At 37.2% G+C, this 20,286-nt stretch overlaps 1 protein-coding gene across 1 annotated transcript in view; it reads right to left on the bottom strand.

The window, feature by feature from the left end:
* CWC22 (CWC22 spliceosome associated protein homolog) overlaps nt 1-19,862 on the bottom strand; it is a 29,793-nt gene extending 9,931 nt beyond the window's left edge. The window contains exons 1-14 of the mRNA XM_065638218.1: nt 19,821-19,862; nt 19,164-19,276; nt 16,361-16,428; nt 15,460-15,576; nt 15,070-15,351; nt 14,460-14,588; nt 12,043-12,211; nt 11,544-11,597; nt 10,483-10,618; nt 10,189-10,395; nt 10,011-10,073; nt 9,562-9,654; nt 8,263-8,344; nt 6,990-7,050 (exon numbers count right to left, since the gene is read on the bottom strand). Of these exons, the coding sequence (XP_065494290.1) occupies nt 6,990-7,050; nt 8,263-8,344; nt 9,562-9,654; nt 10,011-10,073; nt 10,189-10,395; nt 10,483-10,618; nt 11,544-11,597; nt 12,043-12,211; nt 14,460-14,588; nt 15,070-15,351; nt 15,460-15,576; nt 16,361-16,428; nt 19,164-19,190 (1,488 nt within the window). The 5' untranslated portion in view covers nt 19,191-19,276; nt 19,821-19,862. The remainder of the gene's footprint in view (nt 1-6,989; nt 7,051-8,262; nt 8,345-9,561; nt 9,655-10,010; nt 10,074-10,188; nt 10,396-10,482; nt 10,619-11,543; nt 11,598-12,042; nt 12,212-14,459; nt 14,589-15,069; nt 15,352-15,459; nt 15,577-16,360; nt 16,429-19,163; nt 19,277-19,820) is intronic.
* Between the last annotated feature and the right edge of the window lie 424 nt (nt 19,863-20,286).

Here is a 20,286-nt window from a genome sequence, read left to right as displayed (position 1 = left end):
AATATGAACTTTTGCCATTCAAATTTCTTCTTCTGCCAAGAGCAGAGTGTGAGGTCAGTGAGTACACACCAGATTAAACACAAACTTATTCCTCTGACCTGCTATGTAAGCTACAGATTGTAATACAGCTATGAACTGGTTTAGGGCACATTTTGAAACATTAATTAAGACAAACAAGGAAAATATTGTTATATAAATGAAGAGCCATGAAATACATCGTGCTTAAACAGGACTGCAGTTTTTCCCTACTAACTGTTTTTAAAATTATATTATTTTCTCCTAAGACCAACTCCAATTTATGACATTCCAAATCAGTTTTAGGCTGTCAATCATGTATCTTTCATGATTAGTTTAAATTTCCCTTTAAACTAATCCATAAAAAAAAAGGATAATTTCAAGCATCTCGTCTTCTTTATATCTTATACCAGCTTACTGTAACATAAGATTTTATATTCTCCCACTTGTGCCACTCTTCCAAGCATGTATTCTGAAAAGAAACATTTTGCCCATGACAAAAACTCATAACAAATAAAAAGCCAACCACATTCAACAAGAAAAAAATACCCCCTCCAAATCACGAGGCAGTAACATATCAAACTTACAGCTATGTTTAAAGGCATTTCTTTCAACACTGTCACACTGCATTAGTGTGATGTATTAAAATACATATTAACTTTTTATATTATCCTGTTTTACAGTAATGCTGCAGTTAATCAGTTTTTAAACAATAAAAAGGGTAAAGTGCTGATGCCACTGCTAGTATTGTCAGCAAGACCTGAAAAACAAATTACTTTTCTTTCTCATCTTAAATGCAATTGGATCCCCTGTGGTTTACAGTAATTAAATATTTTAACATTTTAATTAAATGTTACAATGACTTCTAGGAGGCTATCTTGAATAACCACACACATGAAAATGGATTTGCCACAAAGACCTTCTTGCTAGACCAAAGTAACTCAAGGTTACATTGAGAGTAGCTGTTTACCAGATTAAAAATTAACAAACTTTAAAAGGATTTAATTATTTTTGCAGATGACAAGTTCACGTAGCAATTCTAGCTTCATTTATAGTTTTAAAGGCTAGTTAACTCATTTCTGTACTCCCACTGGTAAAACTTCTGGTGATGTTTATGGCAGGAAAAGCCCATGTTTTTTAGTTCATCATTTGCTTTAAAGAACGCAATGAATTTGTTTCCCAGTTTAACAGGCAATGTACGTACTGCATTGTTCAACAGTTCCCATATAGTGCTCAACAAGTGATTATTCAGCTTAGTTAAAGTATGTGTAACTATCCAATCACAAAGCAAAGTGCTTCGAAAAATACCTGACATCCCATACAGATGGTGAATGATCTTATGAATGATCTTTAATTCATTATTGTATTATGGAAAAAATAAAAAAGGCACTTCCCAAAACTGCTAAGACAGAAAATAAAGACAAAGTTCCCTCTAAATACACTGCAGTTCTTACAGTTCTCCCTAACCATTTCCTACCATCTCTTATCTAAACACAATAATGGTTTAAATGGACCATGGCTCAACTTCACATAGCAAGTATCATCATACATTTAAAGATGCTAAAGGCTAAACCAGGAAAAAAAACCACACACAAAAAACCCCAAAACAGACTAGCTTTGCCATTTTCAAAAAACCTGAGCACACGCTGCCCACTCTGTGTTCTCTCAGCTTCACACAAAGGCTGTGTTCACTGCAGATAGAAGAGCTAAAGCAACTTTCCCACTCCCTTCCGATCACAGGCTCCTTTGTACAGTTAGTACTTTTTCTTTTTTCCCCTTCATTCCTTCCCTTATTTTTTGCTATTTATTTCCTTTAAGACTTGCATTTAACTAGGAGCACAACTGAGGAGCTGCCCTCTGCCCTCCCTGGCTGGGAGCTCCTTGCCAGCCCACAGCTCTGGTCCCTCCATTGCACACACGGGCTGAAGCAACCATGAGACATCCCTACCCTGTAAGCTCATGTAGCTTCTTAAAGTATAGAACTGTCAACGCAAGCACTTGGTTTCTACAATCATACAAGGAACTAAAGGAATTGATTTGCTGGAAGCAAATGTAGTAAAAGACACAGGTTGGTTTCAAATAATGTGAAATTGGAATTATGTGAAATTAGTCCTCCTTTTCTTTCAACTAAAAACATCAGGAACTGAAATTAACTCCTCTAAGAACAGAGGCAAAAAAAATCTGTTAAAGAAAAGCATAAAGTAAAAAGCCTATTTGACATTTTAGTTGGGCTTGTTTGTTTGCTTTCCTCATAGCTCAGAACAACCAGTAATACCCTACTACTCTAACTACAGTTTTAATTTATTTAAATTTTCTCCTTTAGTAATGTATGGGATTAATGCAGCTTTAACACAGATAATAACAGTAGTTTATAACAGTACTTTTTAAAAAAGGAAAATAGCGTGCACTGCCAAGACTGAACATATGCCCAAAGAAGCAACTCTAAGGCTTGTTCAGAACAGCTGCTCACAAACCTTTTCAACTTTTGATCTACAGGCTTTGTTTGGGTCTAAACAACACCAAGAAAAGTAAGCCTCCTCCTATGAAGTTTATTGTGAAAGGCAAGAATTTCAACTATTTGAATTTCTTTTTTCCTTAAAAAAATAATCAGAAACCAACACAGAAGAATTAAATTCTGAGCATCTGACATACTTAAATACTACCACCTAATGCAGAAAAGCAGAACTAAGATACCAAAGTGAGTCAAATCAACAAAAAAAAAAGCAATAAGCCCCTTCGTTAAAGCTTAAGAATCCACATGGAAGAGTTCAAGGAAACAAGAGAGTCTCAGAGCACAGGAGATGCATGAAATTGTCTTCATATTTGACTAACAAGATTGACAGATCTGAACTAAAGGCAGCAGAGGGATGCCAGGTTAGCAAGAGTCCACTTGGTACCTGCTCCTCCAGTGAGGATGGACATCAGCACAAGAGAGAGCAAAGAAGTGAAATTTAGAAGGCTTTCATACCAGGGCAAGAATTCAGAAGAGAGATCAGAAACAAAAGGGGGGGTAATAATAATAATACAGAAGCAGGAAGACACAGATACCATTTAATCTGCTGAAGTAGTAAGAAACGGTAACAGGGAAAACAGAATTAACTTTAGGCTTTTAGCAATAGATTCAGGGAAAATTCTCATAATAGAACAGAGAAAAGTTTTTTGTTTGGTTTTTTTTTTTTGTTAAGAAGCAGCAGTAGAACAAGCGAGGCTCTACAAAACATCATGCACAGGGGATCCCAAAAATCTGTAATATGGAAGACACAGCGTGAAAAAGGATTGGGAAGAAAGTTTGTGACAAAAAAGTTTGGAAATGCCTTCCCAACATTTATATTAAACAGGCAATGTACAACCACAGAGGAGTAACACTTTTGCTTATTTAAGGTAACTATGACATGCCAAAATGGAAACAAAAGAAACCTGCAAGTTTACAAAGAGATGAAGATAGAGAAACAAGAAAGCACATTGCTTTCAAACATTAATAAAATACTCAAGGAAATAATACATTTTAGAAGATTTAATTTGTAATGACAGAAGAAGGGGCCTTTGATGAGAAGACAACATTTTAGATGACTCCAGCATGTTCAAACAGATTTAAAAGGGTGAGAAATAGACCAAGTGTAATCAGAACAGTTTAAGACAAGGTCCAGGTACAAGAAGCAGATATATGTCCAGAATCCTGGAGCAAAAATGAATAAGAAAAAGATTCAAGGAAAACAAAGAAAAACTGGAAAGTTGGAAACAAATACTGGTTTATGAACCTGGGAAAGAAAACTGTGGAAAGGTGTTTTCTAGAGAAAAAAATAGGACACTGTAGTATGGAAACTTTTCACCCAAAAAGTGGATGGTAAGAAAAAACAAAGGATGAGGAGATGGAAATAAGTATTTTGAGGAAGGAAAAGTCTACAGTTGGAGACTAAAAATTAACTGCATGCAAATCTGATGGGAAACAGAAGATGGATGATTCTGTCTAACAGCATCGCTCACTCCTGAAAAAGCAGCATTTCAGTTCAGTTCATGGCAAAATGAAAAATGCCTTCGTCTCCAGTCAGAACGCAACTATTTTAGGCTAGTAAATAATAAAAAAAAGCCTGTCGACATTCCCCATAGTACCCGGTACTAAACTGCAATGCCAAAAAGCAGTATTATGTTGTTCTATTCCACAGATTATCCATTTGAATCTTAATCCTCTTTCTGCGAGTCAGAGCTGTGCGACAGATCCATTTCTGGTATTAAGCACACGAACACTTGTGTTGCACAGCAGTTACTGTGATGCAATAATCTGATCATTCAACCACTGATCAAAACTGCTAAATATATTCCTGAACTCAGTCCTCCTAAATCAGGCCAAAAATCTCCATACAAAGATTTCTGGAACAATTAACCTGCAAGAAAGTTGTTACGACTATGTTAATCTCAAAACTGTCATTCATGTCTGTCATTAGGTTCTGAATATTCTTATCAGACTTTAGATTGTATTTTATTGACAAATCACTACTCGAAACTTGTGGAAAAGTGTCTTAATGACAGAATTAAAGAAAGATGATTTTTTCAAGGAAAGCCTTTCAGAGGGAAAACATGAAGCTGCTGTAAAATTAGACTTAATTTGAACAAAAATTTCGCAATAAGAATTTTAAGTTTCACTTGATTTTTAAGAAATAGAAACTGCATTAAGCAATACTTTAGTCAAACACTAGCATCCGTTTCTTATGAAAACCTCAATTCACTCTTACCTACGGGGTCTTCAGTGGAAGAAACAACCAACCATGACATTGCCACTTCTCCTACACTCAATCTAAATTGCAATTTTCTTACAAGTGTAAAAAACTTTGAAGATTCACCTAAGAGTTCAGCAAACATTTCAGGAATTTTTCAAAACTGGTTAAAACTTTGAATCATAAGGTGCAGGTAAATTATAAATAAAGACACATCATCCTGCAATAGAGGTTGCTGAAGCCTTCAGTAAAACAGACTCCAAAAAAGTGCTTTATGGCTAAAAAAAACAACACCAAAAAACCAAAAAACCATCATTTTGTTTGATTTGATAATGATGACAGTGGAATTCAATTCACTAAAGGCTTCAGTCAGAAGATGTTAATGTGAAAGAATACAAGATTATTTTCCTTGTTTAGAAACCGGCAGTTAATTCAAAATGAAATTTCCTGCTGAGTACACTAAGATTTTTACCTGCATACACAGACTTGAACCCCAAAATTCCTTGAATAATTTTGTTGTCTGTATCTGGTTGTTCATTCTGCTCTCCCACTGATCAGGAAACCCCTTTTTTTACTTTTTGCCCCTGTGAGCACTCCTAAGGAGTTGTATGTCTATACAACGAGCAAGTAAAAACTCTTACATCTTTGATTAAGGTGAGGGAAAAAGCAACTATGATTATTAGGGGAAACAAATCAGCACAAAGATGATGCCTTATGCATAAGATGCAGTTTTACAGCAGTTTGAAACCTTGAATTGTAGTAATTCCTACAAGTAGAACTGAATCATAGGTTGATACTGATTTATTTTTATCTCCTTAGATAGATATATACTTGCGCGCGCGCACACACAAAATGCCAAAAATAACACTTCTGCATCTCATTCGCAGCAATTACAGCTGAATCATAACATCGCCTCAGATTCTTTTTTTAATAGGGTAGTGCTGCTAACCAAAATAAATGATCTAAGCACCGCAAACTCAAATATTCAAGTACATAAATTCTTATTAATCTAAACGTAGTAGTCTTCAAAAAATGCAATAAATTTCATTAAAACTGTGATGCTTAGTGAATTTTATACATTTTCCAAAGCATGAAGTGATAGGAAAGAATCTGTTGGAATGACGTGTTAAGGGAACAAAATAATATTGTCTAGACTTGACTAGGCAGCTAGTGGGAGATCATATTTTGTCTCCTCCAATCATTTGTTCTCTAAAGAGACATGAAAGTCAGTGGAAACATTTCAGATACTATAGTGCTGCTATAACAGTCACAAAGCTACTATACTCTAAACTAGTTAGCATTGTATTTAATTGATTCCCAACAGTTCCATATGTATTCAATTTACCTATACTTTCCTAAGTCTCAAAACTAGACCCAGGAGTTGCTCCAAGAGCTTTCCTACAAGATTAGGAGCAACAATTTTTGCTTTTCCAGTGCAACAGGGAAAAAAAGCCACCACACATTTGCACATTTTTGTGTACAGTAACATTTATGTATATTTAATTTGTGGTTGATGGGGAAATATAAAGTTTCTCAAATCTGAGAGAAATTAAACCCATCAATGGATTATGTAATACAAAAGGATTCATATTCAGTAAATTAGTACCCCATAAAGTATATGAAAAGTAACAGAAATTCATCTCTGTCCGTCTGGTTATTTTTATTTGCAACAAGCAATGGATTCACAGAAATCATAAGAAAACAACCTGGCAACAAATATTAAGTCAAATCTCAAAAATACCAAATCAATTGGTGAAATAAGATCTACTCCTTTTATGCATCAAAGATTTTGACTAAAAGAGGACTGTGAAAGCAACAAGACCAGAAATTCTTTTAGCACTATGCTAAATTTCAAGTCCCACTGACAAAGTCTACAGGTGCCTGCAAATATGATCTTCAACTCCGAGTTCTTTTGGAGACAGAGCTCCAAAAGTGATCGCCATGCTACAAGACTTGTGTCATAGGATAAACCCTTCAACAGTGCAACCAACAAACCTTCTCAAACAGGTTTTGAGCAAACATTTGAACTGCCTGGTGGAAAGGAGCAATTGTGTAAGACAAATGTCTTTGAAATATGCGTCAGCCTATTTGCTCTAAAGGTTGTAAGACCATTTTGAGGAGTAACAGCTGTAAGGAATTACTCTCATTCATCTGCTTGCTATACAAACTAGGTCCCAGAACAAAAGTAAGGATTCTAGACGCTAACATAGTACTATTTCTTCATAATGTTAATAACAAAAAAGAATAAGTAGTGAGGCTTACAGTCTGGCTTTCAGGAAAGTCCATTTTCAGCAGTTTGTGAGCACATTCTTCAAAGTCTAAGCTGTAATAATAGAAAAAATACTTTTCATTATTTGTACAATATACATTACACTAAAAATACTTCAGAATTATATTAACATTGATTGCTGGTACTGAAACTTAAACTATTTTGAAATAACCATTCAGAAAGCTATTTGTTGTTTCATTTTATTTTTTGAAAAATGTCTTGTATTTCATGAGTTTATATCTAAAAATTAATCCAAAGTCATTGCATTTGCAGGCGAGCTGAAAACAAGATGACTTGGGTCATTATTATTACTATTATGTCATCTTAGAAAACCTGGCAAAATACAAACATGTGAGCTCATTTTGAACATCCTGAAAAACATTGAAATGCAAGCGCTGTACATAAGCTCCAAATGCAGTATATACCACCCTCTCCTCTTTGCACGCCTGTCCTTGGATATTGAAAGCCTTTTGCTATCAGTAAGTGCTGGTATTAGTACTTATCCACCCAAATGAAGATGAACCAACTTGAGTACAGCAAGAAAGTATTGAACTGAGAAATACAAGAGCCTTTCATACATCTCAGTATGGTATTAATTCATATGTCTAATGATCAATAGCATAACTACATTATCTCACCCTTCATGCAGGTTCAGACCTGCAGAATATTGTGGCCATGCCTACTTTTAACTTTTCACCCAGCAACACAGGAGTTATACCGCCATGTTTTGATTATTTGTGCCATGTACTGCAAGGGGATTTAACTATCAAGATACGTACAAATACAGCACCCTCCAGGATTGGTATCTGTTACTTATTCTCCACACAATGCAGATGGCAGCAGGCCTAAGTAGTACCACGCTGCAGAACTCCTCTCCCTCAGAAGTGGAGAAACTCTATAGCATCTCTACTTCAAGAGTGCCACACATATTTTTGGAATCTCTTAAGATTCTGTATGATCTGAAGATCACTGACTTTCGTTCACTTGGAATATTTTGATTACAGTAATCGTTATAGAAAAGCCCCAGTGCACTACTCAAACAGTTTGAAATAAACAGGATTTATCTTAGAATGAGAATTTGGGTACTCATTTGTCATCACAGTCTGCTTTATACAATTAGGTCAGGCTCCATAAAGAACACTTCCATGCTGCCTTTTTTTTTGTTTTATAAGTTGCACACAAAAAAAACCTAAAAAGAAAGAGAATCCCAGTTCAACCATTTCAAAAGAACTACACTCATAAGTGTACAAATTATATTATATTTACCTTGACTGAATGGCAAGATAAATCGTTCGACGGAAGGAGACCAAGTTAATTTCTGTTTTGTCATGTACAGTAACTTTCTGACCTGGGAAAGAGAAACGAGATTTTGTAAAGAGTGAAACACTGAGGCACATAGGCCTAAACTCTTAGAACAGCTCTATTACTAAGTCTGCAGCACACTATATAGTACTTTTTCTAGAAATAGTTAGGACTGTTTAGCAGGTTTATCTATTTTTTTTTTATTTTTACAGAGAAGGAAAAAAAAATGAATCAGTATTTGCCTCATCTGTAACTAACGTAAATATTTAGAGATATGATTTTAAGAGGATAACTCTCCTTTTAACGACTAAGCCAATGCGACCTCTCAGTTTAACATTTCTTGGCTACCTTATTAGCAAGGTTTTTTCTGCACAATTTAACTATACAATGCTTTATGCAGTCTCCTTGATACTACCAGGAAACTCTCTGTTTCTGTTATGCATAGAATCTGCATTACAGAATTCTGCAAAGATCCGTTTTGTCCTGGAGCAAGTGTAGAAAAACCTGTTCTGAAATGAGAACACTTTCATTCATAAGGTATTTGCTATTCCTTCTTTCTTTTAAAGTTTGGTAATAGCATAAATGATGAAAAGTTATGTGAACTCTCATGCTTTTCATCAGCCTGGAAGCTCTGCTGCTGTTCTGTGAAATATTCCAGCAAACTGATGCGGAAATCCATTCCTGGTGTTCTACAAGAACAGGACTTGGCTGGCTTTTCAATTACTCACACAGTCTGCCCAGACATCTGAGTTATGCTTATCCGTATTTTTTTTTTTCCTGGGAAGCAAATACATTATTTGAAAACATGTAGACACTGACTGCTTCCACTAAAGATCAAAAGACGGGACAGAACTAAGAAGTGAGATACAGAGGATGTAAATACAGTTGTAACAAACCCATTCTGATTTTGACAGTGACTTAAAAATACGGTAGAGTACTAGTAAGTGTCCAGAAAGGTTGTCTTTGTGGGTTTTCAATGAAATGTTTTCCTTTTTTTTAATGTTTGCAAGGCTTTTCTTGCGTGAAATTGGTGTGGTCAAGAACAATCAGGCAAAGCTGCTTTTTACTTTCTCCCTGTGCTGAATGCTTCCTTTTAGACTTTTTATACTATTTGCTAGTAAATACTTAGATCTGAGAATAATTTCAAATTAAAACATCCCTTTACACTTGAACATTATTAGTTTTACAAAATGTGTAACAAGTTAAGCTCTTTCCTTTTTCATCTACAACCAATCACTACTAAGGTACCAGTCATACACTTACCATCTTCATCCTCGTCTTCATCTTCATCATCTTCCTCACTACTTCCAGCCTCTTGATCTGCTTCAGATTCACTGTCACCTTCATCAAGAATTTCTGAAAAAGCAGTACCCCAGATTAAAGGAATAGAGACCACAACAGTTTCATTACAAAGAAAACCTGATCCATCAGCTAAGAGCAAAAGGGTGTTTCATGTGAAGAAATTGGCAGAGCCAAAAAACCGGTATGTCGTAACTAAATTAAAATGTAGCTTAAGAAACAATGCTGAAGAAAATACCAGGAATACATTGGAAAGGTCTATGATGAACTGAAAGACAGTTATCTGGGACACAAATATTACCCACTGTTAAATAATAAGATTGTTAACTGTAGTGGAATAAGTAAATGCCCCATAAATAAGTGTGTAAATATAAAAATATTACATATAAAATATGTATACACACACCCCCTACCTTTCTTCAGCATTTTGTATTTCTCTTCATTTTCCAAAAAGTTCGGATCCATCTTGAAAACATCTTTAGAATAAAAGAGAATATTTAATATACAAAATGAAGAAAATAATAAATACTTAATCTTAAATTCATATTCACAGGGAATGCAGTCATAGAATTATCTCTGTTTCTAACTTACTAAGAACATCCTCTGGGTTGTAGTCATCTTCTAATGGCAACATATGAGTAAACTGATCCTCCTCTTCCACTAGATCTAATCCCTCTGGAATGATTGGATGATCCTTGAAGCCATCCTTCCGTACGGCAAACATGACTTCTATCATATACTGGACACGCATGTCAATTTTAGATTCATGCAGAATGTGCCGAAGACGGTCAAAGATTGCTTTGGAAAATGACAGAAATGTAAATATGAGAAGGATTTACTAATACAAACACCAAAAAGACAAGTGTTCTGGCTAATTACACTTACCATTAATACCTCTAGGAGAAACTTCTGTTAACTTGAGCCCGCTCTCTTTGATAAATCCAATTGCTACTTCAATACTGTCATCAGTAGGCCTTTCGAGAAGCAAAGTGAGCATTTCCAAACATAAAACCTCATGAGCCTATGGAAAGAATATCAGTAAAGAATTAGAATGTACAGAGTTACACTACTATTACATGGATTTACTTGACTGAGCCGTCCAGCCGTTGAGGATGCCACAACACACTTGTTTAATCACACACACAAGGCAACAGTAGTGGGACAAAGTTAATTAAGAGGAAGTCAACATTTCAAATACAATTTTTCCACCTGCATTTACACCAACTTTGTAGCAAATGCGACTATGCCATTGAGATGAACAAGCAAGCAGTGAAAAATATTTGCCATTACGAAAAAAAAAAGAATGCATTTCCAAGAAGCAAATATTATGGAACAGGTTACAACAGTTACAGAAACTAGTTTTAAGTGCACTGTGCCTATAATTAAATCAGGTGTTCCAGGTTCAGGCATACAATCAAATGGCACATCTCAGATTAGTTTCTTCTTTACCAAAATGCTGTATATCCCAAAGCATTCCTGAAATGCTGCTTCTTGCCATTATTCAAATAGGCGTATCCTGATTTCTAACACATAAAAAAGTGGCATAGAGCTGGATACAAATTTGATTTAGATACAACTGAATCTAGTTCTGCCTACTCAGATGTTTAAGCCAGATCACAGCGTTGCAAGAAAACTCTGTTTAAGATATGTGAAACACTTGCTTTGCATCAAGATTTGGCTGAATACCAGCCCAAACATATTTACAAGGTCAGGGGAAGCTCTGGAACATGAGTGTGATGGTAAATAACAGTAACTGCACAGGCGGTTACCAATGTCTTTTCTAAAAAGGTCCTAACAACTTAGAGCAGGCATAAAAGGAAACCTGAACTCAGATTTTTGGTGACCTTTAGAACAGGGAGAGTGTCTTGTCATAGGCTACTACTGTCTTCAAACTAAAGAAATAGTCGTATAGAGGCTGGACTGAGTAGAAACGTGAAGAAACATACCACATTCTGATTCATCAAATGGGCAACAAATTTTGACGATGTTAGACAGAGTTGCTGCAAAAGAAATAAAATAGGAAATTTTAACACATCGCATATGGAAGAAAAAAACTGTAACTCAGACAAACTTACTATAGATTTCTGCATCTCACAATCAAATTATGTCATGTAACTAGCTATTCTGGGATACTGATACTGTACACAATTAGGATTGTACATTAAAAAACAAAAAACAAACAAACCAAAACAAAAAAACGCACAAAACCAGAAACAACACTAAACACCGCACCTCCCCAACGAAACCTAGCACAGTACTAACTCAGAACAGGTTGTGTAGCTTTCACAAAACTCGAATACTGCTATACTTAATGTACTAATGACAGGTCCTAACCCACAGGTCTTCGCTCTGCCCCTCTGAAGTACATAATTTGAACAGACTTGATGCAAGGTTAACACAGCAGAGTTGTAAGTTTCAGCATGTCGCTTCTCCAGATTTACATACCTTATCATTTCTGCGATATCCTTTGCGAAAATTTAGTATCAACCTCTTGAGAATCAATTCACCAATATTTGGAAACTTTGAATTGATAATTGCCACAAGAGCTGCATAAACATGAGTAAAAATTGGAGAGGCACTCTGAGCTTGCAAAATGGATCTAGATAGCAATCCCCTGTAAAAATACATAAGTTTAAGATTTTTCTGATAATAAAACATTTAATGTTTTTATCCAGTATGTATCACATAAAATAGTGTTGTACAGTTGGAATATGAAGATACCAGATGGTCATTTTCAAACTATTGTTTATCATGCCACAAATGGAGTTTTGCAAAATGTGTTGCCCAAACACGTCTGAGCTGAGAAATTCTTAAACTGATACCTTTCATTATTGTTCCTATTAGAACTACATTTGAAAATAAGCATGTAAAAAGTCTTCATCTTGTACCCCTTTTCTAACCCCACTGCAGGCTCTTCTTAGCTTTGAAATTTGTCTGATTGTGGTTTTTCTTTTCCTCAGTTAAAAAAATAAAATCCTGTTTGTGACAGAAAAAAAAAATCTGCTCTGCAACTATTTAAAAAAACACAGAATTGTGTTCCAGTATAGTGATAACTTAAGCAAGCAAAACAAACTTCTAAGAAATAAAAATTGTATTTCCATAAATAAGACCCTAACAATAAAGATCTACCCAGGTATTATAAAACTGAATGTTTAGTAAAACCAGAATGGGCAAAGTCATGTTTTTCAATGCTTTTCTCGTATGAAATCGCATATTTTCGGCATAATAGGTATGTTTCGGAACTGAGAACTGATTATAAAAGACAACTACTTAGAGCCTAAATTAATTTAAACAGAGGGCTCATGAGAGAACACGGTTCTTTTATTATACTAATAGGCTCTCTTACATTTCTGTCAAGACTAAAGTTTGAAAAGAATCTGAGACTTCCCCACCCTGCCCCCACCCCCAAGTTTTGCCTTTTCTAATGCTTTAGCACATAGAAATTAACTTTTGCTGTATTACTCCGTTACGAATTGGGAATGGGGGAAGCCCTCATCCCCAAAGTGTACACTGGTATCCAACTTTATCTTCTCTGTGGTCTATTGAAATATTAAAAAAACCCCCAAAAAACAAAAAACAACCACCACCTCCTAGATGGTACTAAATACAAATTGCATAAGCACCTTATTCCTACTTCAGAGTTGACAAATGGAATAGAACTCATTTCATACTAGTGCACAGAGTATTTGGTTTTGAAATTGTTAGTTACTTCTCACTGAAACTGGTCTGATTCAGATCCTATTTAACCCCGACTTAGAAAATTCAGAAAAGCACTTTACAGTTAGGTAAAACTTCGTGTACTTTTATATGCACCTTTGTGCAAATCTAGAACTCACCTGTAAGAAGATAAATGGTCCCATTTTCCATCTACGTTATTTTGAAATTTATAGGTCACACACAAAAACTTCCACAGACAAGTGTATTCTTTAAAACCTTCAATAAATTCATTTTTAAACTAAAATATTACTGCTTCTACTAAAATTGAGTTTCAGGGACATGAAATGCAGGCAAGTAAAAAACAGTTCTAAAACAGGCTATTCGAGACTTCGTTATTAATTTTAACAGAAATCACATTCAGGAACTACTTGCTCACTCTTCTAGATTTTATTTAATTCTCTTATTTTTATGCTATCTTCCCATCAGGTATGACATATACAAAAGTAACGCATTTCTTAGCTATAACCTCCTCAAATAACAGTGATTAAGTTGTGACAGAAGAAGTGCTGCTATCTGTTTGAAAGGTAACAGAATTATCTCCGAATATTTTGTTCAGAGTTTTTTTGGTGGTTTTCCTTCGTCTGTTTAAACAAAAGCCAACCTAAGAAATCCATACTCCTTTGAACTAGCATATTTAACATCTGTTGGCATAAAAATTGAAGCAAGGAAAGTCATCACACAGTACTGGCATAGTCACCATGACTTAGTACTGAGCTCAAATAGCATAATAATCTTTCTCTACAAGTATAAACAATCCAGCCAGATAACTGTAGTAAAACTTGATTTGCTAAATACTGGCTACAAATATTTTCTATCCCACAGAAAAAAAAATCCAAGAACATGAAAGTAAATAGACACGAGACATCTGTAAATTGCAAGTCATTCAAGTAAAATGCATGGGTAAAACCTTTAAGAAAAGACATACCATCTGTTGCACTCTTATTCCTCCAAAGACACAATTCCTTCCCCTACTGGTCTCTTCCCCAAGCAGGGGACTACTCTGCATAGGGCAATCTAGCCCAAGGTTACTTTTCAAATCTGACTAGCATCCATACACTACTCACTACACACATAGCGATGTACATGTGAACAGCATACGTATCAGCAGAAAAGCAAGAGAATTGTTTTAAAATACTAAGCCTTACCTTCCCCGAACAATATTTTCCTGAAGGAGCTCATGAATGATATTTTCTATATTAGAAACGTTCACTTTATTGACAAGACCATTGATTGACTTCTTCAAGGCTTCCCAACTCATCCTCTGATATGCCAAGCTATTACAAAAGTATCACAAATTATTAATGCATTAATTTGAGGCAGCACTGAGTGAATTTACACATATATATACAAAAATGTGAATGTAGGATGTAATCAGTAAAAACGGTAAGAAAATACTCACCATGTAAATATGAAGACTAGTTCCCAATTATACATTTAACTACTACAAAAATCACTGAAGCAACATGATACACCAAACTGTAATTCTCTGCAGATACAGTATAACCCCATATGTTCAGTTTTCTAAGATATTCCAAAAAAATCTCTGGTTACATTCTGTATCCCACTTTTCCATTTACATTTCGCAGCAGAAGCATGTAGTCATAATCTGATTGTCTTAACTCTCTTCTGATAAAAATATACCTTCAAAGAAATGACCACGGCTGTCAAAAGGTACCCCTTTTTCACCAAGATTCACTAAAATCCTTTAGTGTTTGGCTTGTGAGTAAAAATTCTAATACGTTACTTTCAACTCACCTATTTTTATCAGTGATTTGCTCTTGCATCATCCTGAGCTTGGCAGGTGGAATATATGCACCACCTGTGCGAGTAAGGATGGGATCCACTTCTTCTTTCTTCTTCTTTGAAGTGGCCTCATCATGAGCAAGTGAGCTCTGGGCTGTCGACCGCTCTGGACTCCTACGATCAGGCGATGAATATCTTCTCTGCTTCCTTCGATCAGATTCTCTCTCCTCTCTTCGATCGGATTCTCTGTCCTCCCATTTTTCATAGTGTCTCTCCCTTCCCCTTTCCATCCTTCTAAAAAAAAAAAAAACACACACATACACAAAAAAAGCCCAAGGTTTAAGTTTTCACCTTTTTTTTTTAAATGAGTATTTTATTACAGATTAAGAAAGGGCTCGATACCTTCCTTCTGAAGTTCTATCATCATAGTATTCCCTTCTTGAGTATTCCTGATCATATCTGCTGTCATCAGAGTGTCTTCTCTTTCTGGGAGACAGAGACCTGTCACGTTCTTCATCCCTATTCAAAACCCAAGACACGAAATTCTTAGTAAAAGGCTTAGAAAAGCAATGCTAGTAATATCTATTTGCAATACAATGTTACAACACAGAACTGTTTCACTTCTGCAACCTGAGTTTCACTAAGCTTCAAATAGAAGATGCTCCTTTTATAATGGGGGAAAAAAAAAATCAAAATCAAAATAGCACTGTGAAAGAAGCTCCTCCTAGAACTTAAAATTATATGCTAAATGGTAATAATATCAAAAATTCCGCACTATGCATTCCTTGGAACATATGCATTCATTTGTTGCATCTACGTTTGCCTGTGTAACATGATACCAAATAGACGCTATTAGAAAAAAAATGATAGTGTTTAGTACAAGAGGTTTCATTCCAATTAAAACATAAAATTAAACTGGTAACAGTTCATCTCATGGCTCGGTAGACTGCACTTCAAATGATATTTCTCCATCTCCTATCTTGCTCTGAAGTGACAATTGTGGCATCAGCAATATGCGAATCCAAGCAAAAAGCTGGCATCTAATTTCCATTTTCAAGTCCCATGACAATTTAACTGAATGCTAAGGGGTTAAGATTTAGCTTTAAATAACAAACCTATTTAATTATTGCTGCATTAGCATGTGAGTATTTTATTAAACCTATACTTCTTTTTCACTGTTTAGGTATGGTAATATATAAAAAGAAACACAACCTGATTTTTTTTTTTATTTTTTTAAACTTCTCTAACTCACTATGTGAGGTACACATACAGAACTGTAGGGTATAAAAATCCATCATTCTACCTGTCCTCTGGAGACAAGCTTCTTTGGCGTGAACTGTAGTTTTCCTTCCTTTCATAACTGGAACCATGCTTTAAGAAAACAGAAAGAAAAAATCAAGACCCAATATTATATATTAATTACTGGGAGAACATGCATCTTGAGATCAATGCATTCCGTATCTTCGGCTCCCTAATCCTTTACAAGTAGTAAGGGCCATCAAATAAAGCTAATAGGAGTCAATTATGACATGGAGACCTTGCTCAAAAAACAAGCACTTCAGCAGCTGGATTCCCTGCTACAGGATGCTGCAGATGCCAAATGCTTACATGGGTTCAAGAGACTGGGCAAACAGTGAAGAAAAATTCACATGCGTTACAAAATAAATTCTCTGGGTCAGGAAGCTGCAAACAGGTAGAGCCTGGGTGAGTATGTGGGTCAGTACTTTTACTATTGCCCTATTCCTAAGCTTTTCAATTTCAAGGCATCTGCTGTTGATTACTGCTGGAGATCAGAGTAGACGGACCTTCAGTTTGGCTTTCCTGCTTCCTTTTTGCATACACCATTTTACACTTGATTGCATCACATGCAATACCATTAACAGAATTCTACCACTTCTTGTTTAAAGAGCGTCCTTCCTCTCTCCTGAAGATCCCCTTTATTGCATAATTTCTCCTTACCTTCCTCTTTTTTACTAACCATGATTAATTTTCTCACGAGTCATTCCTAGCTTCATACATCACAAACATCTAAGTTATGCTGTTCTACTTGACAGATCCTAGAAGTAAATTTAATTCCAGATTTTTTTGAAATGTAAGTTTGCAGGATTGTTTAAGTGATACACATTTAAATAGTTCACAGAGAAGTCTGTGGGCTGAAACATGACATATAGAAGTATGGAGTCATAAAAAAAAAATCAGAGCATGACAGCATCTACACCACACATTGAAAGACATTCACCTCATCAAGATGTTTCTAAACTACTTTGGCACAGGGAAGAAGCACCTTTTATGACCTCTATACTTTCATTGTAAAGGTCCTCTCTTCCCTTAAAATATTACTTATGATTTTTCAAAACCACAATCTCATGTCATCTGCCAGTGATCAGCTGCGAAATAGGTAACACTGCACCTTGACGCAGGAACTCAGTGTCAGGACTTGCTTATGCACCTTGACTGAACTTTCTGTGGAAATACTCATCTCATTTGTTGAAGTGGCATTCTATCCATTAACATCCTAACACACTAATTTTTGCTCCACCAAAGAATCAATTAAAGCCGTTGGTTAGAAGAATACAATGACACCGCCTTCAGAAGCAGACTCTGATGGGCAGTTATATTCATTGATCTCCAAAAATTTAATTAAAAAGTATCTTTACTAAATACAAGTGTGGTGTTTGTAATGACCTGTGCAAGCAAAACCAACATTAACTGAGGCTTCCTAAAGAAATACTATCAACACAAAGATTATGAGCAGCATCCTATCAATAGGCCAATGAGGCTGACTTGTTAGCGCTCAAATTGGAGTATGTGTATATACATGTAAATATATATTTATATTTGTGAGGCCACTATAACATATTCTAGGATAACGCCTTCCCTAGGGTACATTTCTAACACTGCGTTAAATTTATTCCCAGTATTATCTTGCCTGAAACAAGACAACGGTACAAAACAAATGCAGCATCACTTACTGGAAGTGCGTACCCCCACAAAAGTAATGTCCATCCGACAATTCCAGAGTGACGTTATCTTTGATGGCAAAGCTAATACAAGAAATTAATGTATTTTCACCAAGGTTTTCTTCTACTGTCAATACTTATCTGTGGGACTATATCATACAGCAGATCACTGAAATCATTCAAGGTTAAAAGTGTTTTTTTGGTTTTGTTTTCTCCAAAAAAAATAATATAATGCAAGATTGTATGCTAAGCTTCCAAGGAAGTGGTAATAAAAATCTTAGAAAAATCACAGAACAGTTACTATATTTAAATAATATTTAGCAGAGGGGAAGAAGTCCGTCTTCTTAGGATGAACCATTCTCATGAGTTGTATATCATCTGCCTTTGCTCAAGCAGACCCAAAAAGTGTTCACGGAAACTACCACAACTACCAGATCGGGAAGACAGGAGAAGATATCAAACTATCCCTCAAGCACTCCTGTTAAAAAACACTTCAGTCCAAAAAGCTGGAACCAAAAGAGTGAAGAAGCCTATGCAGGATCAAACTCTAGAAACATAAGCCGAGAAATACCATAGACTGCAGAGTGTATCAGAAGAGTAGCACTTTGCTAACCTCTACCAAATTTAGGGTACGTTACAAATGTGGCATTTCTAAACCATCGCTTTAGGAGAATAATTTTAAAGCAAGTTTCTTCTTCTTGCATTTGTGAAAATCACTCCTATCCCCTCAGAAATGTACTTTTAAAAGGGATGGCTTTAACTTTCACAGCAAGAAGTACAGTTACCACATTAATGGTTACTTCCTGTCTCTTTATCTTTTCATTTTAACATGATTGTTAATTTCTCAACACCTCTCTTCTCCGTTCCTCCACATGCTTATGTTCTCCATTGAGCCATGATTCAGCCACTTTCCACCAACTACTTTATTACTATATGCTAATAATGTTCAGAACTTCCATTGTAAGGACAACAAGCACTAGAAACAACTGTAACTGACTGACTAGATCATAATATTTCTCTTGTAAACTGCTGCTGTCTATTATGGATGTTTGCTTTACATTTAGAGTGTTTTGTTTAACATAACACCAAATACAAATGTAATAAGGGAATAATCAAACCCTACAATTTAGATTTAAGAACACTTACATTCACTTGGGTCACCCTGCTCTTCATCTTGGCTTCCTACTTTTTTACGGAGTTCTGAATGTGCAGCAACGAGACAATCCAAGATGGAGTTCAGTGTATGAAAAACATTTCACCTGTAACAAACACAAGACAATCAAAAACCTTCTACTGCACACTGTGCAGGAACCTGCACTTTTAATATATTCCTTAGGCCTGGATAACTTCTTAAAGCAAAACAAACAGCCCCCGCCCCCAGCCCGACCCGGTTCGATCTCCTGAGGTTCCACAGCACCTGCCACAGGAGGTAAAGGCCGCAACACGGCGGCCGGGAACGCACCAGCGCCGCGGCCGCTCGGCACAGCCACCCACAGGCCGCGCCTGGGGACGCCGAGGCCCCGCTCACAGCCCCAGGGCGCCCGCCCCGGCCGGCCACGGAGCCACCCGCGGGGCTGCGTTACCGCCGGGCCTGCGTTACCGCCAGCCGCGGCCGAGCCGCGACCTGGGAGGGGAGGTCGTGACCACCCAACCCGCGGGCGGACCCGGCCGGCAACGGCGCCCGGGAGCTGCCCCGACTCCCATGAGCAGGCGGGCAGAGGGGAAGGGCGCCCGCCGCGAAGCCCGCGGGAAGGAAGGAGGGCCCGGCCCGCACCCCACCGCGGCCAGCGGGCCCGCACCTACCGCCCACCGCCGCGCACCGACACTAACACCGCCACTTCCGGCGGGACGCGGCGCACAATGAGCGCGCGGGGCTCAGGCCCCGCCCAGCGGCGGCGCTCGGCGCACGCGCGCAGACGGCCGCAGCTCCGCGGGCAGCGCGGGGGAAGAGCGAGGTTCCGGCCACCCGGGCCCCGCTGCACCACGGGAAACGTAGTTCGCGGCGGCCGCGCGCCCGGCGGCCATCTTGCGGGCCCGGCCGCGGCGCTGGCGGGGCCGGTGCGGGGTCACGGGGCTGCGTCCCCTTAGAGTTTGCTCTGCAGAGTAAAAATGTTTGCGGCCGTTGTTGCAGCTGAAAAAAAAAAAAAAACAACACCACACCAGCGGGAAACAAGCCAATAGAGTAACTCCTGAGTAGCTCAATATCAGGTGTATCATTCCGTTCAGCCTGTCCTGTGGTGATGTCTGGGGTGATGCTGCCTCAGGAAAA

Source organism: Caloenas nicobarica, chromosome 6, assembly GCF_036013445.1.
Source record: "Caloenas nicobarica isolate bCalNic1 chromosome 6, bCalNic1.hap1, whole genome shotgun sequence".
Lineage (NCBI taxonomy): Eukaryota > Metazoa > Chordata > Aves > Columbiformes > Columbidae > Caloenas > Caloenas nicobarica.
The sequence above is the reverse complement of the archived record's forward strand: the minus strand, read 5'-3'. Positions and strand labels throughout refer to the sequence as shown.